The sequence below is a fragment of the Aspergillus pseudoviridinutans genome, assembly GCF_018340605.1.
Source record: "Aspergillus pseudoviridinutans IFM 55266 DNA, scaffold_3, whole genome shotgun sequence".
NCBI classification, from domain to species: Eukaryota; Fungi; Ascomycota; class Eurotiomycetes; order Eurotiales; family Aspergillaceae; genus Aspergillus; species Aspergillus pseudoviridinutans.
The window spans coordinates 3,299,623-3,324,228 of record NW_025091283.1 but is presented as its reverse complement, the minus strand read 5'-3'; the positions used below and the strand labels follow the sequence as shown (position 1 = coordinate 3,324,228).

Genomic DNA, 24,606 nt, shown 5'->3' with positions numbered 1-24,606 from the left:
CTATCTATGTACAAGAATCAACGAAGCAGGCGACAAAACGAAGAGGTATCACTGAATGGTAACGTATCCCAACTCAAAATCAAACTGATAGTGTGTGCTATCCGCGTCCGGTCGAACATCCTTGATAGGATGGAAAAGCATCGATGGAAGACAGACGCGGCCATGCAAGGTCTCATACTATAATGCATTGCAATTAGCACGACTGCCTGATTATAGCTTACGCATAGTTCTTACCAGCTTCCCTCCAGTCCCCTCCTTCCTCCATCCCAGAAAGTTCCAATACAGCCGTCCGGGCAGATTGGCGCGATAGTACCACGAGACGTCCTTGAAGCGGGATTCCCGGCCCCAGGAAAAGGGGCTGTTCTTTGTGCTTCCAGCTCTCCCATTGACACCGGAGTTGAACCATTTATCCACGCTTTCCGGAGGCAAGTTCTTGTCCGAGTAGATCGGGTGCGGAGCGGTAATCGCTTTGAGACCATGATGCAGCGCAGCGGTGACTGGGAACATCTCCGAGCCCATATGCCGACCAGCGAGGTTCTCCGCGTCCATGGCGAGCAACAGTCTCCTCGAAAGCCGGGAATGTGTAATCAACGAGGCTCGACGGGGAGTCACGTCTCCTATATACCCTGATACTTCATTTCGGATGACCCAATCTGTACCGATGGGGTGGAATATTGGAAGAAAGCCAATGTAATCAGCTTCCTCGCCAACTCCCCAAGCATAGGAGTCCTGGCGCGGCGAGGGGACCGGCGGCGAGGGACCAAAGACCTCCCTGTCATTTGTGGGCATGGGACCGATGGGTAAAGGGCCCCAGACCGCTTCGTCTTCGATCCGCTCCACAAACTTTCGGAACTCACTATCATAGTCACCATGAACTGCCGGGATATAAAAGCGAGCATTGCGCTCCCACATTCCCCGCCGTGGTTGCTTCCGACCAAACTCGGCTACCTTGTTGGCGAATTCATAGTGATGGCCCGTAAACCGAGCATCGACCTCCCAGTTCCACACAAAGTCGAAGTCGGGATATTGCAGGGCAAAATGTTGAACGGAGAGCCATTGCGCATGATGGACACTACAAAAGTCAGTTGGACTCGACCAGTGACGCAGTTGCCATGCGAACGTACTCTATGACATTGTGATCGAGATTCGGATACCGGGCTGCGACCATTGGCACATTCCAGAGAATGGTCATGTTCCAGAATTCTTCAGGGATATTGTCTTCCAGGACCTTCTGGTGTACCTCATCCTGGTCGATAGGGAGTTCCGAGTTTTTGACGTGAAGGAGCAAAAAGACAGAGTATTCTCCTCCTGATTGCAGCGACAGCTCAGTGATCATTGAGCGGATGGCGTGAAGATCATTCTCGGTATACTTCTTTCCGACATAGGTGCGAATTAGGACAGCAGTTCGAGACTCGGGCGTGATGTGCTGTTTTGATTTGGACAGGCCGTCATTCTTCTGAGAGAATCTGGCGGCATTGCGATCATAGCACTGGCGTTGCAGGTCTGACCAATCCACTTCATTCCACTTGACCTTGGATGGCTTTCTCCAGTTGGAGACATAACTTTCGTCCTCACCCAAGCCATAAGCACCATATCTAGTGTAGCGGTCAAAGGAAACTTGATCATCGAACCCGACGGCCTCGTGGCTACCAAACATAGGGGATGGGAACTCTGGCCTGCAAGTCAGCATTCTCAGTGTACCAAGCCCTCAGAAAGCACAGACAAGAGCCTACCATCGGGAACGCCAACGTAAACGCCGACCTGATCATCCAAACTCTCATTCAGGAGCTTCCCACGCGGGCCCTCGCATGGGACAAAGGAACCCCGATGCGTGTTCTGCCATTCTCGACTGCTATAGTCTGGGTATGGTCGGTATATCCTGGGGATCTTGCTGCCTTGGTCTCCTTCAAAACGAGGATCTTCGAGAATAGTACGGCTGTCGTGACTCGGAGGGACGGCTATCCGGTCCAACGTGGAGACGACATGGCTGAACACACTATACACAACGAAGGATCCCACGTTAGTTGCCGACTTTATGACACTCGTCGAGCGTTCATGCACACCTAGGATACTGCTTTTGTTCCTCAAGATACCTCTCTTGCGCGTTCTTGCGTCTCTGTTTTCCAAGCATGAACGATTAGTCCTCTGTTTCCAGTCAGGCAAGCGCATGGCTTACATTTGATATCAAAAATTCCAAGTTCAATGACCACACTGTGATCAAGAGCATGAAAAAGACCGTCGTTAAGAGGCCATGGCGCGCAAACCGGTGCATCAACATCTTGTTGATTGCCTGCATGGTTGTGGGGAGGGAGGGCGAAATGCATTTAACCAATGTGCCGGACGATCATCTAAGACCACCTGCTGCAGACGGATGAGCACACATCATTGCCCAGGTAGCAGTCCATGGGGGAAATGTTTCGTACTGAGCAATCCAGCAATCCACTGACCGATGTTGATCAGGCACGGGGCCCGGACCCGCAATGCTTAGCAGTATCACGTACTATGGTGGATGATGATACGCGGTGTTCAAGAGACCCTGAGTCCCTCGCTGAGATTGAGAAGAAGTAGTGCCATGCTGGATTCGTCATGTCGTCGACTGGGACTGCGAACCCTTTTGGTCGATTACTTGATCAGGGCCTTCTTCGATTTCCACCGGAAAGATCTTGTGGGTCAGTGGCACGCAATCCTAATCCTAAAGCATCCACACATTCCACGCATTCCACGGGATGACCAAAGTTTATCCTCCTGTCACTGAATTGCCATTTCACTGACTTGGACGTTGAGAATAGAGCCCTGTCGAGGCTCGTGACTGTTCTTAATATATTCGAAGTGATTATGAACCTCATTTTCGGTTGATAAATCGGCAGACATTGCCAAAATCTCTCCAAACAAGGAATCCAAGCCCAAACACTGAAGGAGCAGAAACATGGAGCGGTCCAGGAGTAGAAGGGTTGAATGCGGAAATCCAGGTCCACTTTTGTCCCTGGACTGGTGGGCAAACGGCAGGTACGGGTATCCAACCAAGTTCCCTCGACTACATACAACGGTCGGTCATCTACTCTCTACCGTTTCCAGATGCATTGCACCTAACAAGATCTTCATGAGTTACGGGTCGCAATTGCAAATCCCAGTGTCTGATCTTCCGCATTACGTAGCTGTGGACTGACCCGCATATCTGGTTGCCGCCTTTCAGAAACAGAAAATTCTTCAGAAGTCCCAGATATTCATACACGTATGTAGTAGGGCCACGATCAAACCAATTCGGGGGTTTGACTTTAAACTATTCTCCCTGGGTCACGAATCCCTTTTTCGGAGTATATTTCTCTATGTGTAGAATAAGATGAAAGCCATGATGATATCAACGTGGGACCCTTGTTGCAGATTGCCAGCCAGAGGATTCAAGAAGTGACCAATCAGCATGCAGCCGATGGAGAGCGGTGCGCGTCGAGTGGAATGATCTACAATAAAAAACCACACGGCTGGAACAGTCCTGCTCTGCTCCTGAGGTTCATTCCGTCATCGTCTCAAATAGGGGCAACCTTCACTTAGCAATATACGTGTATCTAGAATATTATTGATAAAAAGCTGGCAGAGAAGCGATAGCGTTGAACGCCAAGAGTACATAGTCATATGGGATCTGAAGCAAATATACTCCGAGTATAATCGCAACTCGCAAGGGTGCAGGGGAGGACCATGAACGGGGCCAATTGTGCCGTGTCTTGAATCAGGGATTGAGGGTAAGCTTTCTTAGCACACGTGGGATGGACCTGGTCCTAGTATGGACTAACGAGCGAACACAGACCCTAACTAGATAGTCTACGGGCCTACGGGGTTCACTACTGCACATGAAGTGGAGTTTGACTTGAAATTAGTGGAAAGGGTCAAGGCGATGTCAATTTGCCTAGCGGCGAATTGGTCATCTCATATCTTGCCGGAAACACTGAGCACTAGCAGCAGATTAGGACATGGCATTCTCTCCCAATACCATCCATTCAGTCACCATTTCGTTTCGTTTTTTGAATCTGTAGAGTCATCCACCCACTTTGGCAAATGCCGCCCGTAGCCGCCTATCAAATCATCAAAATATATATCTACTATGGACTTGACAGTCACAGTATATCTAAATTACTATAGAAGCTGAATAGGCAGGGTATTGAAATAGAGGTATACGCTAGGAAGGGGTTAACTGCTTAACTTTTAATAAAATTCTCTTGGGAAGCACTGAGTAGCCTGAGCCTCCTGCCTTAGCTATCCTCTTTCTTTTCTTGCTTTCTTAGCTTGCACCTAGATAGGCTGTACACCTGGATAGCCTGTATACCTGGATAGCCTGCGTGCCTGGATAGCCTGGCCTGGATAGCCTGTGTGCCTGGATAGCCTATGCCTAGATAGCCTGTGCCTGGATAGCCTAAGTCATAGCTAGAGGCAGAGCAGTATCATCTTTTCCCTTAGAAAGCGCGCGCGCGCGTGTATATAGGGATATCTAGGTAGTCTGCCTGTATTTCTTACAGACTTTTAGTTAAATCACTCCTAATTTCTCTATTAAAACATTAGCTATTGATCATGCCATATAAATCACTACCTACCACTCATTCTGGATATGTTTTGGTTGAAATTTTAATAAGACTTGGTGAAAGAGAGAGAAAATGTGATGTTATAATACGCGGTAGGCTAGGCGGCATTTGCCAAAGTAGGTGGATTTGCCAAAGTGGGTGGATGACTCTACACCTCGCATTTTTCGAATCATGCTTGACACCGGTGATGCCTACCACTGCGCGGGATCCGCATCGGCAAAAGTCGTCCCTACCGCTATCTCATCATACCAGATTTGTCTTGTCCCCTGCGTCCCCTTCATGCCCTTATCATCGTGCCATCCATTCGCATACAGCCCAACCCGGAACTGGAACTCGCGGTCGTCCTCCACCGTCGTGTTGATATCATACTGCTCCAGTACCTTGACCCCATCAAACCACATCTTATAGAACCCCGTGCCATCCGTCTTCCAACTCGCCTGGATAATCACCCTGTGCCAGTCGCCCGCCGTAACCGTGGCAAGGTTACTAAACGTCTTGATCTTCTGCGCGCAGACAGTCCCCTGCTTGACGCGCGAGTAGAGCTGGTTCCCGACCAGCCACACCATGCTCGAGGGCATGTAGTCGTCGCAGCCAGTGTCGGAGAAGTCCGCGATGAACTGCGCAATGTTGTACGACTGCGCCGGGGAGAACTGCCAGTCCTGCTGTAGGCGGAACGCGAAGCCGTAGAACCCCGTGTCGCCGCGCTTGTACACGTTGTTCTTGACGACCTCGGAGTGGTAGCGACCTGTGTAGCTCGCGTCGTAGACTTGGGTCATCTTGAGGGACGTGGAGCCCTTGTAGGCGACGTTGCTGACCTGCTGCACGGTCCCGGAGTGTTCGTGGTTGACGAAGTCCCAGCCCGCTAGGGTGCCAGTGTTGCTGAAGATCTGTGTGGCGTTGCTGGGGAGGGCGCAGCTGAGCAGGGCCAATGCCCCGAGGATAGAGGGTTTGATCATTTTGAGGGGTGCGACAGTTTCTTGATCTGTTGGTCCGAGTACAAAAGTGCTCGAAACTTGAGGCTATATATACCCCAGGGATGACTTCTGAACCTGCAAGCATCGTGAGACCAGGGTTACATCGCATCTGCAGGCGATACTCTAATCATCTTGTCAGCACAACTAAACATGACATTGCAGGGCGCTCTTGAGACTAGCAAGAGCATAGGCGAGACCTGCATCTGCCAGAAATGGAAAATGGTCCCCGTCACCGCTAGCTCGCCGATTTCCCGACTTCACTGGCAATTGTCATGAAAACCATCGGTGTTTCAGACAGATCACCGTGGCATTGAAGAGTTGCAGCTGAACGTGATGAGAAAGAAGAATAAATAACCCAAAGTAATAGACGTTCAAAACATGTCATCAGGGGCGGTCCATTATGCGAGACCCCGCTTTCTCTCAGCGGAACAGACTAAATTATTATTGATGGCGCGGTGAAGAGCATCGAGCAAGGATGCAGCGCAAACAATCACTGGATTGCCGGTCGGGTGGTGGTCTGCGGAAACCTCGACTTAATATATTGAGGCCGAGCTCCCTGCGCAGACCTACCTATTTACTGGTGCTTTGACCGTGGTGATATGCATGTGTTGTCAACGAGATCCTAGTCTATAGGACCCGTGGCCTATTTATATATACCGACCCGCCTGGCGGGACAAAACACTATAACGCTGGMATATTGTGCACAACTGACCTATTAAACATCATGAAGACACTTCGGATGTCGTCTTCGATTACTGTCGCTCTAGCAGGAATGACTATCCTCCCGTATAGTCTTGCACGTTTAATTCCAAGCCACAACTTGATGAGCGAGTTTGTTCTGTAGAGCGACAAGTGATATCCGTTGGACTGCTGTGCATACGGATGTTCTGGTCCATTCGTGACATGCTGGGATTGTGGTACGGAGCCGTGTGGTGGTTGCTACTCCTGTATGGGTAAGCCGGGTGGTGGTAGGATTCTTTCTTAGAAATCGGGTGAAGTTGATGCCAATTGCTGTAGATGAAAACAATTACTTGACTCGAACGAACCGACGATTGATTTTGCTCTAAGCATCCTGATCATGACCACTTGAAGAGGTCAAAGTTACCGTTAATTTCAGATAGCGAAATCATCAATCAATATATTTCAAATATCCTAATGTCCCTGCATGAAGCAGTCGGACTCGATGAAAATCAAGACTATCCAAGGATCATAGACAACGTCAAAAGTAAACCATTAGACATCTGCATCCACCAAAAGGGATCCACCCCAAAATATACATTAGATTATATATTTGTCCAAAAAAATTGTATTAGACCGGTGACATTCAATCAGCCAGTGGCTGATGGGGTATCAAGCAGCAGGACGAGAACTCTTCCGCATCGCAATACCTTCATTCCACTTCGAACTTTTGTAGAATGGTGGCTCGGCAAAAGGAGTTCGGGAGTAGAGAATCAGCGTTTTAATAGTAAATTTTCTCCTCGAAAATGGGAGGAACGCCCTTATCAACATCCCAGTGGATCTTGTTCTTATCATCCAGCCAAGCATCCTCGTCTGTGATGGGAATCACCCGTGCTGAGTGCTTGACCTCCTGTTTGCTCACCCCGAGTTTATCACGGGGGATCCACAGAAGTGGAGGCTGGGAGGTAATCGCTGGATGGAAGTAGGCGTCCCGTTCAACTTCTGGAGGGTACTGTGTAGTCTCATGAGCCTCAGGGACAAGGCGCCGCAGTTGCCAGTATCCGTCGTATTTGTCCGGGCGGAACCACTTCAGGATCAGATTGGGCTTCTTCTCGGAGATGGCAGGGGCGGTGGTCAGGCCTTTCTCGGCAGCGTCAACATCCGGGGAATTGCCATTCTCATTTTTCGCTGGGTTAGTCGCGGCAATGCCGTCCGGATGCTCGCCAACAGAATCGCCGTGCTTGATTGGTTCGGAGGGAAGAAGACTCTGCTCCTCAGCCTCCAGATTCTTGGGAAGATAGTTAATCAAAGGAGAGAGAGCGTTATGTAAAGAAACGTGGTAAAGAATCATGAAGACAAGCAAGATAATCATCAAGATCAAGGGGCCCAGTGCCACCCGGTTGGCTGCAGTTCCGATGGCAAATAAGCCGATCAAGCAGACCACAAGCAAGTAACAGCCCACAGTAATGTGCTGCAGCGCAAGAGCGTAAGCCTTGCCCTGAGTGTCTATATTGGCGTTGGACACGTAGAGCATGTTGTACCGGTAGGCGAAATAAAACAGGTACAGACCAATGGTCGCGAAACCAAGCACCAGCGGAGCAATACAAGAGTAGGTGATGGCTAATCCCAACGGGACAACATTATTAGCTGCAGGGAACTAATATAACAGCAACAAGTACGAAGCCTTACCGATGACTGCAAGAAGGGTCAAGGGAGGATATACGGTTCCCCAGCCCAAACCAGCGAGGGATGACCAGCGTTTGTACATCTTTCGCGGGGTAGAGTCCAGCAATTTGCCCAGAACCTTGCCCAAGATCAGGCCGGTGATTTGAAGCAGAGCACCGGAACTGAAAGAAAGACCCTGTAGAACAATATAGGAAATGTAGAAGTTGGCAACCTTGGGGATTTTCGTGGCGAGGAGCTGGGGAGCAGAAGTAGGCTGCTGGATGATATTGGTGACGACACTAGCCGCCGAGGAAGCCAAGGTCACAACCAGGAAGACTTGAACGACTTGGAAAGCGAAGTAGAAATTCTGCGTGGTCAGCTCAACAGCTGCCGCGCTGGGAGCGCCACCGAGCTTGGCCATCACTGAAACACACGATCAGTACAGCTCTGTAGTCACGTTGGCTTTGGGAAGACCCGGCTTACATCGCAGAACAATGGGCAACAGAGCCATGAGCACAGACATCAAAACAGTGGGCAAAAGACCAGTGATGACACCCTTGATCCAGCCGGGGACATGGTCGATGAATTTGAGAAAGTGGACCTTGTTCGTTAGAGAATCAATGTTCGAGATGGAACCGACTACAGCGACGGGGATCGCCCAGAAGATGATGAGAGCGCAGACAAATCCAATTGTGGCAGAGTAACGGACGATGCGCTCCCACCATTTGATGCGCAAGTTTGACCAGATGACCTGTGTAGGGTCCAGACCAATGTAACGAGGGGCCATGTGCAGAGGCAGATTGTGAGCGACTGACCTCATTTGCTAGTTAGCATTGACGATCACCAAAATGTCGGGGAATTTAAATCTGAGGCCTGACATACCCGACTGGAAGGCAGATTGCGCGTCCGCTTGAGCGTAGAACTCGACAAAGACGGATGAAACCAGCTTGGCGTCGCCCGCACGGTGCTTAGCCTGGAGCTCTTCGATTTCCGGGCTAAGCCGCTCAATCTCTGATCTGGCCCAGTTGATCGTATCGACTTTCTTTCCAATAAGGAATTTCAGGCGGTGCGTTGGTCTGTCCGAAGCCTTGACCCAGCGAGCCGCCACAGAGCCCGATTCGTCATCTGGCTCATCAGACAAGTTCTCAAGCGGCACAGCATCATCCTCGGTACTTCCCCCTTTCTTCAGGGCCTTGGCTCGCGCAGCGTTCGCAAGCTTAATCAGTTTCGTTTCGGCGGCTTCCAATTTCATGGCGGCATCATCCCGTTCCTTGACCTTGTCCTCTAGCTTACTGGTGTCGGTAGCGATCCAAACGTTCTTCACCTTTTCAATGCCGAACATTTTCCGGATCTTGTCACGGTTGAGATAGTCTTCAGTCACAGCTGTGAAAAGAACTGTTCGCGATGAGAGTCGGCTGGCATAGGCTGGCGAGAGGGAATACGCCTGGCGCAGGTTTATATAGAAAATGCCCTCGCGGGTGACCGTCATGAACACGAATCCTGCCACTCAATCAGACCTCGAGAAAAAGAGAATAGTGAAATACCATTGCGCAGCGTTTACTGACCGACGAAGATCCAAGCGACGAAGGCGTGGGCGAAGTAGCGAGCGTTCTTATCCTGTGAAATGTTGGACATGCTCAAGATATCCAACTGCTGTTTCTGAGCTCCTCCTGTGGCATTGACGGGAAACAATATGGGCCAGGTTATCAAGCAGCCGACAAAGCAAATGACTGAAATAAACTTAAGGAAGCGAAGCAGAAGATAGGCGTCCATAGAATGATGTTGCAAAACGTATTCGTCGGGTAACTTGTACATATCGGTAATCCAATTCCACAGGCCAGTGCCGACGGGGGGACTGCGTTCCCCAGGGCGCAGAAAGCCGAGATAGGTTCGGGGCATGTACATGCGACGTTCGCTTCGCCGCAGAATCACGAAGACCAAGACCATAATGACAGCTACCACTAGCGCAGGAATCAAAGTAGACACCAAGCTAGAAGCCGAGTTGGACGCATCTTCGGGGTTGTCACTCTGGAAGGCGTTAGCCAGTGTTTCGTTAAACCCCAAGGTGGATTGCTATCGCAATCCATCGCAGCTCCTGGTACTTACCGCACGACGGGACAGCTGGTGCAGACCAGCCATGTCGTCGTAGAGACCCATTATGACTCTGTCGACTCACTCCCCAGCGCTTAGGGAGGAATTGCCGAGTCGACCTATAGTTTGCGCTTTTAGCGGTAAGGAAGTCGGGGTCTGTTTGGAAATTCCAAGCACCCAAGATGCAATAGGGAGCGACAAGCTCGCTGTACGGAAGGACTCGAGTCACACAGCGAGAAACAACAGACAAATGCTACCCAGATATAGGAGGAAAGTGAAAATAGGAAAGAAAGACCTCGGGCCAGAGGCCTGTGAAAAGAAATTGGGACTAGTAGATAAAAGGTTAAAGAAGACCGAAAAGACCAAGGAACCAAATCTTAAGGAGGGGCGAGCGATACGCCTCAGCCACAGATTGACGTCGGAGAGTCCTCCAAGCGAAGTTTGTTTGGGTCGGAAAACGAAAAACGACTGTCGAACCACTCAAAGGCTTGAAGGACTCAATCTGTACATGCCATGCATGCCAATTGATGCACGAGGAATGAGGTAATGTGGAATCTTCCGGGTCTCAAATAGTGTGTACTGCCAAAATAAAGAGGAGCGAAAAGCCGAAGTCGATCGCAGTGAGTTTACCTACTTTGTAGCGAAAGAACGAAACGGATAGGCACATACGCCCTGAATTCCAGACATTGAGCCACACTGGAAAAAGACCTGATCTTTGGGACGGCGGGGCCAATTGGTGATGACGATAAAGGCAAATTCAGCTCCTAGCCTAGGTAGCATAGGACTTTGTTAGTTTGTTTACACTCTCTAGCTGATCTACGGAGTAGCTGAAACCTCTTCTTACAGCTTGCAGCCACCTAGCGTGACCTAATCTACTTGTTAGGTCCATACATATCGCTCCGTCCTCAGAATGAAACTACAATATGACTCTATCCGCCCATGTGTCTCATAAAATATCTCTACCTGTCTCGTAAGTGTCCTGCCTTCCTTCACGGAGTTCCCTACAGCTGTTGAGCAGCAAAATTCCCCAGTCGCAATGTGGTTCACTACCAAAACTAGCCCCAATAGTGCCCAGCTGGTGACATATTTTACTTCGCTAGCGCTAGACTCTATCGGTGCTGCATACATTGGCCAATGCCTGGCTGGGCTGATGACTTGGCTCCACTAGATCTGGAAGTGCACCCCATATGCGTAGTGATGAGTTCAATCTGTGGCAAATTTTTGCGACCAGCTCAGCTCCTTAAACGCCCCCAGGTCGCGTACCACATACCCACATGTGTATGGAGTATTGTACCTCTCTGTTCAGCAACAAATGCTACATTACGGGCTACTACGAGAGGTACATCCATTTCGATCATCTCCCCACATTCAAGGGGCAAAGTCAATTCTGCTTTCGACTCGGAAGGACCAGCTAGGATCTCCGACAGATCATATGATGAGCGGCGGGTCTGGTTTCACGTCATAACTGTATCATCGTTATTATTATTTCAGTACCTTAGCAGCTGGAGACTAGAGGGGGCAGGGATGTAACATGCAGGACGGTAAGGTACATATGGCCATTTCCTAAAGCGGCAAAGTAATGGCTGAGCCTGCCTAACCCACATACTCTGAGTACAAAGGTACCAGTTACCAGGACATCGTTTGATCTCACCAGCCACAGTTCACTGGACAAATTTGATGAGATACCTACTACTCCATACATTATGCAGAGTGATCTGTGCCCCCTAATATTCGACTCTTATCCCCGAATCGAGCTTATGTACCGATCAAAGTTCACTAAAAGCACCCTCTGCATATTCCAAAGGAACCTTTCGCAAAGTAATAACGATCTTCATGCCCCCATCGAATAACTGCATGACCACCAGCCTCATAGAATCGTCACCTGGTAAAGGGGTACTTCGGTCTCGGTTCACGGGATTTCTCCACCTGACGATCCATGGTCCGTTCTGCAGCACGATCTATGGAGGTTAGAGTCTCGGTCAAATAGTTATAGAGCACTCGGTGGATGCCTGGATAGTAGTGTGATCTACAGTCTACAGAACTAATCAGAAATCGATGACGCTTACACCTATTGATACTCCCCCCTCTTGTGTCTTAGCGGTTTGCGCAATGTAGAAGTACTGCTCCATGCCGTCTATGAGATGGGCCCACAGATCTAGGTGTGGTATGAGAAATTCGTTACTCCATGCAGCATTGTTCGAAGATTCTGATGACTCGCACACTGTACCTCTTCGAGCAAACCTTGCATTGCTGGGTTAAGCCCAGGTATGTGGCGCAGCAGCCAGTGGCTTGTAAATATAGCTTGCGATATTGGAGATTTCTTAGCGAAAATTTAAGAATGGGAAGACAGTCGGAGCAATTGTTCAAGTCGTTAAATTGGTTAAATTGGAAGAGCACGGCTGCCTGCAAGCCGGAGCCACATCCCCAGGCAAATGAAACTTCATGTCTAGAAAGGTATATACTAGGAAAATGGTATAGGGTATAGGTCAGATCACCGAGGACCAGCCGCTCCGTCAACAGATCGCGTGCAGCGTCTCAAAGCTGTTCCACAATTTCAGGTGCAGCGGCGTTGAGCTCCTCCTCAAAAGCATCAATACCGCGCACGGGCGGCGTGAGCATTAACAGGCTCAGTAATATTTCATTGAACTGGAATTGTAGGTCTGGCCGAAGTTGTTTGTGTGTCTTCAATAGCTCGCCGGTAGACCATGCTCGTTCGGGATCCCTCATATCTGATTCGTATCCTTCTTCCAATAAGAGCCACACCAGAGTCTCGCATGCAGGATGACGATCAAGCTGGTGCTGCTTCACAACCGTGTTAATGTAGTTGAGGAAGCGACTCGTTTTACTCGGCGAGTCTTGGAAATCCCATAAAGCTGTCGTAATATAGATGAGTGCTGCTGTACGGCAGATCTCCTGGCTTGGCGTATCCCGTACCACATATAGGCGCGAAGTCTGCGGCACTTGTGATGGGCGTGGCCCGCTGGAAAGTAAAGGGAACAATAAGCCATCCATTTGAAACGCCTCCCGTCGCAGGGGAACAGACGACAGGTACGCGGCTGACGTGTGTTTACGCATCATTTCCTCGGCCGCGCGAAGAAAGGTGAGCAGCCACCGTTGACCGACTTTGTCGACGGCTGGACGTGGAGATATCGCGACATATAGCACATAATGCAAGAATACCTGGACACCTTTGCGAGTCCCTCCCTGGGATCGAAGAATTTGGACAGCCTGGTCAGCATATTCTCGGGCTTTTTGCTGGCTACCGAATCTTTCTTCTTGCAGTGACAATCCTGTTAATGCCATCGCAAGATTGTCTCCGTCAATATCCATCGACCCTTTTCTGATCATTTCTATGTTTCGCGTGGCTTGCCCAATATGAGTTCGAACTTGTCGGCTATCCTTCAAGTTGTAAATATGGGCCTTCCATCGGGAACAATAGCCAAGTACGATCGCTTGGAAAGGTAATGGGTGAACCATGGCGGAGCGGAAGATCTGGTCCTTAATGTATTTGTTTTGACCAGACCAGTATGTGAGTTTGTTTGTCCAACAATCAATCAACTCAAGATCGTCTTTTGAGCAGGCCATCGGTAGACTGTGGAAAGGGTCTTGTCTGGACGCATCAAGTGAGGAAACGGGCGACGTAAGAAGTGGTGTGTTAGACGCACTGAATGCGGGTCTAGGAATGGAAAGGCGTGTCGGAATCTAGCCATCATACGTTAGCGTCCCCTTTTTCGTTTGTAAGACCAACACACATATCATGTGGAGGATTCCTCAAATGGGAACATTGTACATCACGCACGATCCGCTCAATCAACTCAGAAGTGATGACCACGTACCAAGGCGTTACCGTGAGACACCGTCTCACCTTCAATCCCTCGAACTGCATCGGTCCCGTCGAGATCGTCCTTTTCGTTCGCCTTCTGCTTCCATGGAAGATACCGGAGGGGGCGGTTATTCCTTCTATCGTCTGAGTTGTGGGGGTGTACATGTTTGCGCTGCCTTCGCTTTTCCTGGACGTGGTGGCGCATGACATACGCCCGTTTTTCCCGCGATGAAGAATTCGAATCAACAAAAAAGAATATCCTGTCTTTCGCAGGCTGATCTTCTGTTGTCGAGAGACGCCTCCGCCTCTTTGATTTCGTAGAAGGCTGTAGCCCATCGTCGGGGTGAACTGTCAACGGCAAAACCAAGGTCAGCTAGCTCGGAAGACTTCGAGCAAAATCTGTAGTTGGAGGGTTGGACTGACTTGGTTGGCTTTCGCACGAGGTGTCAATCACTCCATTTCGAGGTGCAAACTGCGACAGATTGGGCAGAGCGTGCGTGTGGGCAGCCATCACGAGCTGGCAGGTGGCAGTAGACTCTTTTGACGACTGACGTACTTAATAAGCAAGGATTATGTTATGACTGCATAGCGATTGTGGGATATGCCGGGATACCGTCACCACGAAGCAGTAATGTTGAAAGAAGTCATCCCATAACCACAGCTTCTGAAAATTCAGGCGATATCATAAGCTTGCCGATCAAGTCGTCGAGGAGGATGGTGACGACCTGGCGATGATCAGCTCCCGACGACAAGGGTCGACCCCGACTTGCCCGTTCTTATGATGGACGAGGAGACTATAAGAGGAGTTGAGAGACCAGCAGGGCAGTGGGTCGTTAGAGGGGACTAGGGTCGTAAGAGGGGACTAGGGTCGACGAAGAGCCCCGATAGTCCAACCCCGAAAAGTCAAGTTGATTCTGAGGCGACATTTCGATTGGCTCGTCAGAAATTCAAAAGCCGAAATAATTGTTGATCTGATGCGCTATTGGCCGAAGGATGTCAACTGCTGGGTTCCGCCACGGTTATGGCCGAGTCGGAGTCAGGACCTATTACCCGAATAGGCAACAGATAAGTCTGATGTGCCAGAGATCCGTGCACGGCTGCTGATGTAAGCATCCAAAAACCACTTTACGCGTCGATATCGCATTATCTATTTCTCCGCTGCGCGTCGCGTCTTAGACGCGTTATCTTTGAGAGAAGAAAGTCAAACTCCGAGGGGGATTATTATTGACGCTATCAACGCTTTCATCGGACGCCTTGCTCAACGTCACGATACTGAAAACGGACTTATTTCTCAAATAACTATTCAATTGAATAACAATACTCAATCGTTCCTCGATTTGTGCAATTGTCCTACTCATAGCGGCCCTGTTCTGGCCGTCCGCCTCGCCCAAAATGTCCTCCCTTTTTGACGCCGTACTTCAGTCTGAATTGGGGTCGACAGCTGGCTCCCGTGACAATCAAAGGCTCCATTCAGACCACCTCCCCAGCTCTCGGCCACAACCGCCATCCGAGAGCAATGGCCCGTTGAGCGAGATACATGGCGGGTTCCCCGATGACCAAGTCGTGAACCGTAGCCGGTCGACTGTAAGTCGACTTCGCAATCCCTATCTCCCTGGGCCTCCCCCAGTGGTCGACTTGGCTGGAGAGAAAGTACAGCAAGCCTTTGAGGAACTGCTCGAGACTTATGTGGAGGAACCGTCGTTGTCGGCGCCTCCACCGTCGTCGGAGATACTGAGTGACAAATATTATATCGCACAAATCCACGGCATGAAGAAATTCGAGCTTTCAACCCTCTATGTTGATTTTACCCACTTGACTTCTCTCAATAATCAGATTCTGGCGGATGCGATTGCCAACCAATACTTTCGATTCCAACCCTTCCTAACAAGAGCCCTTCACAATTTAATTGCAAAATATGAACCTGAATACTTCGTCTCTCATCGTCAAGCCAGCAGTGCCTCATCCCAGGCTAGCTCGTCCATGATGGCCGCTAATGCAAGTGTGACCGAAAACCCTGACTTGGAGCGGAATATGCGCGAGAAAACCCGCCATCAGCAGACCGACAAGCTGTTTTCTTTGGCATTCTACAACCTGCCTTTGGTCTCTAGACTGCGCCAACTCCGTACCTCCCAAATCGGAAAGCTGCTCTCCATTTCCGGCACTGTCACTCGGACATCTGAGATCCGGCCTGAGCTCTCTCTTGGGACCTTCGTTTGCGAGCAGTGCAAATCGGTTGTCTCGAATGTGGAACAGACCTTCCGATACACCGAGCCAACACAGTGCCCAAACGACATTTGCATGAACCGTTCTGGATGGCGCCTGGATATTGGGAAGAGCACATTCGTTGACTGGCAAAAGGTGAAACTGCAGGAGTCATCGCACGAAATTCCAACCGGGAGCATGCCCCGCACCATGGATGTTATCTTGCGTGGTGAGATGGTCGACCGTGCCAAGGCTGGCGAACGCTGCATCTTCACTGGTACACTGATCGTAATTCCTGATGTTAGTCAATTGGGACTTCCAGGCGTGCGACCGGAGGCTGTTCGCGATAACGGGGCTTTTCGGAGTGGCGATGTCGGCGGAGGAGGTGTCACTGGTCTCAAGTCACTGGGCGTCAGAGACTTGACTTATCGACTGGCATTCCTTGCCTGTATGGTCACACCCGACACAACAACACCTGGCCAGCAGTCGAATCAGCAGTTGAACGGCCAGTCCCACAATATCCTGGCTTCATTGAACCAAAACAATGAACCAGAACAGGACGAAGACAAAGCCCAGGAGGCTCTCCTTCAGAGTTTCACTCCATACGAAGTGCAGGACTTGAAGAATCTGGTTCACTCTGAGTATATCTACTCTCGATTGGTAGATTCAATCGCCCCTATGATCTACGGTCACCGACAGATCAAGAAGGGGTTGCTTCTGCAATTGATTGGAGGTGTCAGCAAACATACGGAACAGGAGAACATGCAATTGCGTGGTGATATCAATATCTGCATTGTTGGTGATCCTTCGACAAGCAAGAGTCAGTTCTTAAAGTAAGCTTTTCAACAATGCCAACGTGCTCTCTGTGCCATTTGTTGACCTGTTCTTTCCAGGTACATCTGTTCTTTGCATCCTCGCGCTGTTTATACTAGTGGCAAGGCATCGTCTGCAGCCGGTCTGACCGCATCTGTCGTCAAAGATGCCGAGACCGGTGAATTTACTATTGAAGCCGGTGCTCTGATGCTTGCTGTACGTCGCGCCCCCGCTGTCCACACACTATTCCTATGCTGACTCAATGACACAATATAGAATGGAGGCGGTATCTGCGCTATCGACGAGTTTGACAAGATGGACATCAGCGATCAAGTTGCCATCCATGAAGCAATGGAACAGCAAACTATCTCTATTGCCAAAGCGGGCATTCATACTACGCTTAATGCTCGTGCGTCGATTCTTGCAGCTGCTAATCCTGTTGGTGGTCGTTACAACCCAAAGGCTACATTGCGCGCAAATCTCAACTTCAGTGCTCCTATCATGAGCAGATTCGACTTGTTCTTTGTGATTCGAGATGAGCCGAATGAAACCGTGGATCGTAATTTGGCTGACCACATCGTCAACGTGCACATGAACCGAGATGAGGCCGTCCAGCCAGAACTGAGCACGGAGCAGTTGCAGCGCTACATTCGATTTGCGCGAACGTTCAGACCCGTGTTCACGGAAGAAGCTAAGGCATTGCTTGTTGAGAAGTACAAAGAGCTGCGAGCAAACGACGCTCAAGGAGGCATTGGCCGGTCTTCATATCGGATCACAGTCCGTCAACTCGAGTCTTTGGTTCGTCTCTCCGAGGCTGTCGCCAAGGCCAACTGTGTAGAGGAGATCGTACCGAGCTTTGTACGCGAGGCCTACGACCTCCTACGCCAGAGTATCGTCACCGTCGAGAAGGATGATGTTGAAGTTGACGACGAGGAAGGCACTCATGCAAATAGAGGTGCTGGTGAAGACGATCACGAGATGGCTGATCGGGACAGGGAAGGTGACAGTCCCATGCGTGATCATGCGGAAGCACAACCGCGTCAGAAGACCAAGATCACATACGACAAGTACATGAAGATCTTGAATCTGTTTGTTCGCCGCGTGAGTGAGGACGAATCGAGGTCGGGCGAAGGTGTCGAGCAAGAAGATCTGATTGTCTGGTACCTGGAACAAATTGAGTCTGAGCTGAACAACGAGGAAGACCTACAGCGTGAGCGCGACCTCGCAGGAAAAGTCTTGAAAAGGATGGTCAAGGTTTGTTCTTCACCAGCAGCAAGTGTCTTTGTCACCCCTTGTTTTACTGACTATTTTCTGCACAACAGGAAAATATCCTCATGCCAATTCGAGGAGAGGGTCTGGTGGATCCTGATGGGGATCAGCAAGAGCAAGTTCAACGGACAGTCTATGTGCTGCATCCTAACTGTGCCTACGAAGAGGCTTAATCGGTAGTGTTCCTTCTTCGGTTTCGGGTTCAAGGATTATCAAATATATGGCGGGCATACATATGGAGCAAATGATCATGAGTGATGATACCTGTTTGTTTTTTCCCCTATTCGATTTTCTCTCTATTTCGGCTGGGATTGCTGTTGATATTCGGTATTAGATTGATGGTTAAGGTGTATGGGCTCTACTGGGTTCGGTCTTATCATTTCTCCAATACAACATCGGATCCAAATCTGCGATTCTGCCCATAGGCAACAAATCACATTCATTTTGTCAGCCAGGTGTGCTTCTTTGTTGAGGCTTGTCATCACATATCAACTGCCTTTGGATTATCATCTTCCTTTAGCTCTCCATCCTCGGGGTCGCTCAAGTCATTCTCTATCGCTTTACTTCATGTACCACCTTGACCTCACTCTCATCCGAGCTAACGCTCCCAGCACATCTCGAGCTCATACCCTGCCTCTCCTTCTCTTCCTACTCTATAGACTACTCACCCGGTCACCCTAAACTCAGATAAAGTTTGAAACCAGATATCTACTTGGATCTCGCTTGTTCCTGAAGTATATCTTTCAATCTCGTCCCGTCTCCTTTCATTCGCTCCTCACCCTTTTGCTCGGTGTTCATATCACACTGGCCTCATCTTCCTAGCTTCCAGGCTATAAAAGCCTAATTCAGGTCATCTTCTCCGTCTTCTATCTTCTTTCCTTCCTCTCCACACTATACCAGGAGACTTGCCCTCTTTACTACACTTCCTCTCAAACCTGTTTGCCCTCTACCAACAACTGTGCTCCTCCCAAGCCTATCTTCTCCAAGCGCCGCTGAAGGGGAGCCGTCGAAAACCATTTCGTAACCTCTGATCGGCCTTCCTTGGTTATCTCAATCGTCTATTCTCAATAGCCTCCGTTGTGACTCTCCTCCTTACTCGCAATCATGGATCTCGATCCTCCACAAAGCAGTGACAATATGTTGCCAGAACCAGAACCAGCTGAACTAGATATCGACCTTTCTCAGTTAGAGGATATAGATGCACGTCGACAGCAAACCGCATCGAAAGCTTTCTACGCGCGAAGCGTTTTGGCTCTACGGAACAATGTCCCTACGACTCCCCTCCCCAAAGATACGGAAGCATCTCCCTCGATCCCTGTTCCGTCAATAACTTGCACAGCACCTGCTCATTTGGACAATCAGATTTTTGTGAGCCTGCCGGCAGACAATATCTTTGACGATAACGAGATTGAGCAAATTCGCCAATATGTAGCTTCCCAGAATGGGAATGTGAGCGAAAGCAATGGCCTTGCAGCCATGCCCCCGGACCAACACCAGATACCCACTGAAACTTCAAGTGGTACGACGGCTGTTGAGGATCGGATGAATCTGGATGAGCCGCAGCCTGCGGTGGCCTCCTCATCGAAATCTTCTAAAGCCCCTGACGCGCCTGCGGTTGACGAAAATGTCGCGCCTGAATGGCCAGAGGTCCAGGAAGAAGATTCTACAGGGTAAGCAACATTATAGCGTTGCAGACATTCACTTGACTGACAGTGGTAGGTTTGATATCGTCGAGACATGGTACAATACCCTTGAGGACCCGACTCTCGAGGAAAGAGTACAGTATGAAAAAGCAAAGCAGCAAGAGAATCGGCGCAAGGAGAGGATTGCCAGCCGGAAAGCTCTAGAACAGCTTCAGGCAGAACAAACTCTTGAGACTATTCTAGATTCCTCTGATGATGAGCTGCCCGACTCGTCGCTTGGCCAAACACACGGAGACACCGGTAAGCGCTCGGATATGGCAACTGCAAATCGACCTTCAAAAGGTCCAAGAAAGCAGAAGAATAGGGTCTCTGCTGCAGAAAGACGCAGAAGTATGCAGCTAGGTCTCGACATTGCCTTAGGACACCTAACAAGCAAGAAGGGCCCCGCAAAGAAGAGCTCTCGAAAGCGAAAGTCAGATGACAGCAATGGGGATGTTCCAGCCAACGGGAACGGAAGCAAGAACAATTTGAAAGACACGGAATTTGATCTGGACGCATTTCTTTATCCCGATGTTATCGCAGACGCTCAAGCAAACGCTGGGCTTCCAGCAATACCGATATCTAATTCCAAAAACAAGAAAACTGCACTCACCGAACTTGTCGCTAGCATCCCTTCTGCCGATCAGGACCAGGCCAAGTCCGACAAGCAGGCAATCCTCGACGCAACCACAAAGTTCAGGAACAAAGCAAGATCTGATGGTAAGGGCGGGTGGAGGATCAAGGGCATGAAGACTAGTCTCTTCCATCATCAGGTTTGAACATCTTCAGCATGCTTGGACGATCCAAACTAACGCATGACATAGCTTCTCGGTGTAGCGTTCATGGTAAGCAAATGCTAGGATATATAGAGAAACGCAACTAATGTCAACAGCGGGACCGGGAGAATTCGAGCAGTCCACCCTATGGGGGTTTTCTTTGCGACGTTATGGGTTATGGCAAAACAATCCAGGCTTTAGGTAAGTAGCATTTGCAAAGCTTCGTACTTGGTGAATGCTGACTCTTGCGCTCTAGCCAATATTGTCGATGGAAGATGCATTGAGCCAGACGCCCCCGTCAAAACGACATTGATAGTCGTTCCACCTCATCTTGTCAAGCACTGGTATGACCTCTCAGCGCTGCTTTTGTCTCATAAAAGATATTCTGACAAACATAAACAGGGAGAATCAAGTCGTCAAGCATTGCGAGAAGGACGCCGTTGGTGAGGTCATTACATACTGTGCTCAGAACAGACTGCGTACCCTCGACGTTATTCAAAGTCTGCAGAGGTACAGTGTCATGTAAGCTATACTGTGGCAGGCTTCCCTAAAGACTCGCTCATCCGATGTGATCAGAATTACGACATATGACGAGGTCAGACGCTCGTATCCACGGCTGGAGCGCAAAGGTGAGGTTTTCGATGAAAAGAAGATTATTGAGATGTGGACAGAACTCTATACCAAAGAAGTTGGGCCATTACATAAAATCAAGTTCTTGAGGATCATCCTCGATGGTAAGCTTCTGAAAATACCAAGCTTTCATTTGTAACTAACTGTGTCTACTCAGAGGGACATTCGATCAAGAACCATCTTGCCTCTACGTCAATCGCCGTCCGTGCTCTCACCGGCCATTACAAATGGATTTTGAGTGGAACGCCCGTGCCTAAGTAAGCATTCCTGTTTCTTACATCGAGATACCGGAGTGCTAATAGGCGACTGCAGCTTCATCACTGAGTTCTATCCGCACTTCGATTTCCTGGAGTATCCGGACACGAATGATTACAGTCAGTTCGTGAAACGCTATTGTGAGGTATGAGTAGCCCCCTCATTGTTACCCTATTGATCTCTGACAATCATATGACAGGACGACGAAGCCCGGCAGCGCCTACGGAACCTATGTCGAACATATCTCCTCCGTCGGACGCATTCCAGTCGACTCTTCTCGTTGCCTATCATCAAGTTACCTGATATCGGCGAGTCAGTCATCAAGGTAGATTTCTGTGATGTAGAAAGAAGGATTTACGACGAGATCCTCGAGCAATTCATTTCAAATATCAATGGTACGTGTTATTGACCAGTTGCTTTGACACGTGCATGAATTGACCAATCTCTTGGTGAAGGTCTCAGCGATGACACGAATCCGTATCTCGCACAGTGTCGGTGCTTTCTCACCATGATCTTGAAACTGAGAATGATCTCTAGTCATTTGCTCACAACTCAAGATCTTGTCAAGCGGCTATTGACCTCATCTCTTATGAAAGATCTTGTCGAAATTGCAAGAGAAACAAGAGATCCTGACCATCCTTCAACTCAGATAACAAAATGGTTTATCACTTTGAAGAAAGGAGTTTCTCTGCCCGCCGCACCACCAGAAAACGAAGATCCGAGCCAGTCGGGGAATGAGCTTAACGGAGACAGAGAAGAGCTTGTCAAACAATTCCGCAAGTTCACTACGGAGCTTCACGAGAACGGTCAATGGTACGAGCGATTGAGAAGAACCAGCTGCCCACAATGCGAATTGACTCCAATAAGCCCGATCATTACCAGCTGCATGCATCTGTATTGCGAAGAATGCTATTTCGTTCTTAAAAATAGTCTCACTTCTACAGATGAGAAGCCAATATGTCAGACATGCAACAACCCTATCGCGGAGGCTGCATATTGCGGCACTGCCGAACCTATCGTACTCGATGAGCCGTCGGTCCCTTCTAGTTCGACTCAGAATAACACCAGAAAGGCCAAACCATCTTCTCGGAAACAATCAAGCAGATTTTTTGGCTCTCGGATGTTCGCAACTGCCGCACAACGATCACGAATGAGGCAAACGGATAATGAGCAGCAGAATGAAGACGAGGAGCTAGATTGGATCGCAGCCACTCAAGGGGGAATGCCTGGTGCAAAGGTTGATAAGGTCCGGGAATTGGTCGCTAATTGGATTCAAGAAGATCCAGATGCCAAAGTTGTTGTTTTCACGCAATTTCTTGACTTCGTTCGGATTTTTTCCTTCATATGTACCAAGGAAGGCTGGACGCACTGTCGTGTAAGTGCCTTGCTATTTCGATTTTCAATGAGCTGTCTTCAGGGCGCGCTAACATCAAGATAGTTGACGGGAAAGATGTCAATTGGAGCTCGCGACTTGAGTATGAAAGAGTTCAGGGAGAAGCAAGAAGTGAAAGTGATGATTGCAAGCCTCATGGCCGGTGGTACTGGGCTCGACATGTCTATGGCAAACAAATGTATCCTTGTGGATCTCTGGTGGAATGAGGCCATGCAGCAGCAGGTACGCATCCGTTGATCCGACAACCGTTGAATATTTTTTCTAACGATTATTATGTCAGGCGTTCTGTCGACTGTACAGAATAGGGCAAGAGAAAGTGGTGGAGATTGTCAAAATCATCATCCAGAACACTATTGACGACTACATCCTCCAGCTACAAACGAAGAAGTCGGCGAACATCAATAGCACTATTGGCGAAGAAGCATTGCAGAAACGAGACACGATTATTGACCTTCTTGAAATGTTCGCAGAAATCGAGAAGCAAGAGAACGGTGGCATCAGAGTCGAGGTGCGCCGCAAGGGGAAACAAGCCGACAAAGGCAACAAAAGCAACAAAGGCAACCAGCAAGGCACTGCGAAGCGATCCAAGGGGAAAGACCGCGATACAGGCGATACAGGCATTGGCTCATCAACTTAATTCCGAGTGCTTGAGACGCAATGCTCCACGATGAACGGAATGCGCTTACGGATATTATTCGCTTGGTGATTTGGCGCTATCTATCGGTTCTTTTCTTTGGTTATTTGGGGATTCCAGATATTGCTAGCATATGAGATTTTGATTATTACTTCAGTTCTCGTCCGCATATCTAACACATAACGGTTATCAAACAATATCATTACGGCAACATTTGCCTTTCACATAAGATCATTGCACATCGTAACTCATGAATTTATCAACCCCGTTGGTAGACCGCAACGTTGCTCGAATCCATCTCCTCCAAAATACTACCCTGCTCATGGCCGTTCTCAACATTTTCCTTGTCTTCGTCGGGAGAAGAATACCAATCCTCTCCGCAGAAGGCACCCTCAATCTCCATATCCACCGGATCCTCGTAGATGGGAAACATGCTCGTCGAATTGTTGCGCTGCGAAGAGAAGCTTCCAAGCCCTCCACTAAAAGACAGATTTGACCAAGTACCAAACGATTGAATCGGACACTGACCATGGAACCTCTCAGGAGGCGCCTCTGTTTCAGCCTCTGTCTCCGTTTCACTGCCCATATACATCATATCTATGTCCATCTCTTCGCTCATAGCCTGGCAAGGCACAGCAGGCAAGACGCCGCTCGCGACGCCATGACCTTGCTGGTGGCTTTCAAGATTAAAGAAACCTGTGTAATGATTGAGAAACTGACTAGAATCTAGCAGCGGCCCTGTGCTCTGATGACTTGCGTTCGTGGATTGTGTCTGGTACGAAACTTCGGATTGTGATATCCTTGCTCTCTTGGCCGGTGGAATTGGGGTTATCGTGCTCTCGTCTGCAGTATTATCTCTGAGCTCCTGGTGTGTTGGGATTCGCGACGTAGTGTTGTTTGTGGAGTCGGTTGTATTATTGTGTACAGAGTAACGTTTCCTTTTCTCACGGTGGAAGGCAGTTGCCTGTGTCATTTGCTTGTTAGCAGCATGATATTCATGTTATGAATACCTGTCATTGACTCACCACTTGATCTATATTCAGACAGAGCTCAAAATCTACTTCATCCATCATGGTGTGTGAAGGTGCCTGCAAGAAATGGCAAGTTAGTGGTCTTGCGGAAAAAGTCTCAATGATGAGTTTCATGTCTG

General features: G+C 49.2%; 7 protein-coding genes across 7 annotated transcripts; 2 read left to right on the top strand and 5 right to left on the bottom strand.

Moving 5' to 3' along the window:
• Positions 1 to 48: 48 nt before the first annotated feature.
• On the bottom strand, positions 49 to 2,296 carry Asppvi_004906 (DUF3405 domain-containing protein; the record flags this gene model as incomplete). Its single annotated transcript, XM_043300845.1, has 6 exons — positions 49 to 177; positions 235 to 1,072; positions 1,125 to 1,671; positions 1,734 to 1,996; positions 2,064 to 2,116; positions 2,177 to 2,296. The coding sequence occupies 6 exons, from the start codon at positions 2,294 to 2,296 to the stop codon at positions 49 to 51; spliced, it is 1,950 nt and encodes a 649-aa protein (XP_043156780.1).
• A 2,466-nt stretch (positions 2,297 to 4,762) lies between these two features.
• Positions 4,763 to 5,527, bottom strand: Asppvi_004905 (polysaccharide lyase family 20 protein; the record flags this gene model as incomplete). The annotated part of the gene is made up of 1 exon (XM_043300844.1): positions 4,763 to 5,527. The coding sequence occupies one exon, from the start codon at positions 5,525 to 5,527 to the stop codon at positions 4,763 to 4,765; it is 765 nt and encodes a 254-aa protein (XP_043156779.1).
• A 1,477-nt stretch (positions 5,528 to 7,004) lies between these two features.
• Positions 7,005 to 10,045, bottom strand: Asppvi_004904 (putative DUF221 domain protein; the record flags this gene model as incomplete). Its single annotated transcript, XM_043300843.1, has 6 exons — positions 7,005 to 7,843; positions 7,913 to 8,311; positions 8,372 to 8,698; positions 8,771 to 9,388; positions 9,454 to 9,916; positions 9,995 to 10,045. The coding sequence occupies 6 exons, from the start codon at positions 10,043 to 10,045 to the stop codon at positions 7,005 to 7,007; spliced, it is 2,697 nt and encodes an 898-aa protein (XP_043156778.1).
• A 2,469-nt stretch (positions 10,046 to 12,514) lies between these two features.
• Positions 12,515 to 14,313, bottom strand: Asppvi_004903 (uncharacterized protein; the record flags this gene model as incomplete). Its single annotated transcript, XM_043300842.1, has 3 exons — positions 12,515 to 13,681; positions 13,816 to 14,150; positions 14,226 to 14,313. The coding sequence occupies 3 exons, from the start codon at positions 14,311 to 14,313 to the stop codon at positions 12,515 to 12,517; spliced, it is 1,590 nt and encodes a 529-aa protein (XP_043156777.1).
• An 881-nt stretch (positions 14,314 to 15,194) lies between these two features.
• On the top strand, positions 15,195 to 18,259 carry Asppvi_004902 (MCM DNA helicase complex subunit MCM6; the record flags this gene model as incomplete). Its single annotated transcript, XM_043300841.1, has 4 exons — positions 15,195 to 16,837; positions 16,898 to 17,033; positions 17,094 to 18,071; positions 18,140 to 18,259. 4 exons carry the CDS (start codon positions 15,195 to 15,197, stop codon positions 18,257 to 18,259), a joined length of 2,877 nt encoding a protein of 958 aa, XP_043156776.1.
• A 931-nt stretch (positions 18,260 to 19,190) lies between these two features.
• Positions 19,191 to 23,459, top strand: Asppvi_004901 (putative SNF2 family helicase; the record flags this gene model as incomplete). Its single annotated transcript, XM_043300840.1, has 13 exons — positions 19,191 to 19,756; positions 19,806 to 20,541; positions 20,593 to 20,613; positions 20,661 to 20,745; positions 20,801 to 20,888; positions 20,947 to 21,066; positions 21,121 to 21,278; positions 21,332 to 21,431; positions 21,487 to 21,574; positions 21,629 to 21,824; positions 21,885 to 22,804; positions 22,868 to 23,044; positions 23,103 to 23,459. 13 exons carry the CDS (start codon positions 19,191 to 19,193, stop codon positions 23,457 to 23,459), a joined length of 3,612 nt encoding a protein of 1,203 aa, XP_043156775.1.
• A 256-nt stretch (positions 23,460 to 23,715) lies between these two features.
• Positions 23,716 to 24,529, bottom strand: Asppvi_004900 (uncharacterized protein; the record flags this gene model as incomplete). Its single annotated transcript, XM_043300839.1, has 2 exons — positions 23,716 to 24,420; positions 24,482 to 24,529. The coding sequence occupies 2 exons, from the start codon at positions 24,527 to 24,529 to the stop codon at positions 23,716 to 23,718; spliced, it is 753 nt and encodes a 250-aa protein (XP_043156774.1).
• Between the last annotated feature and the right edge of the window lie 77 nt (positions 24,530 to 24,606).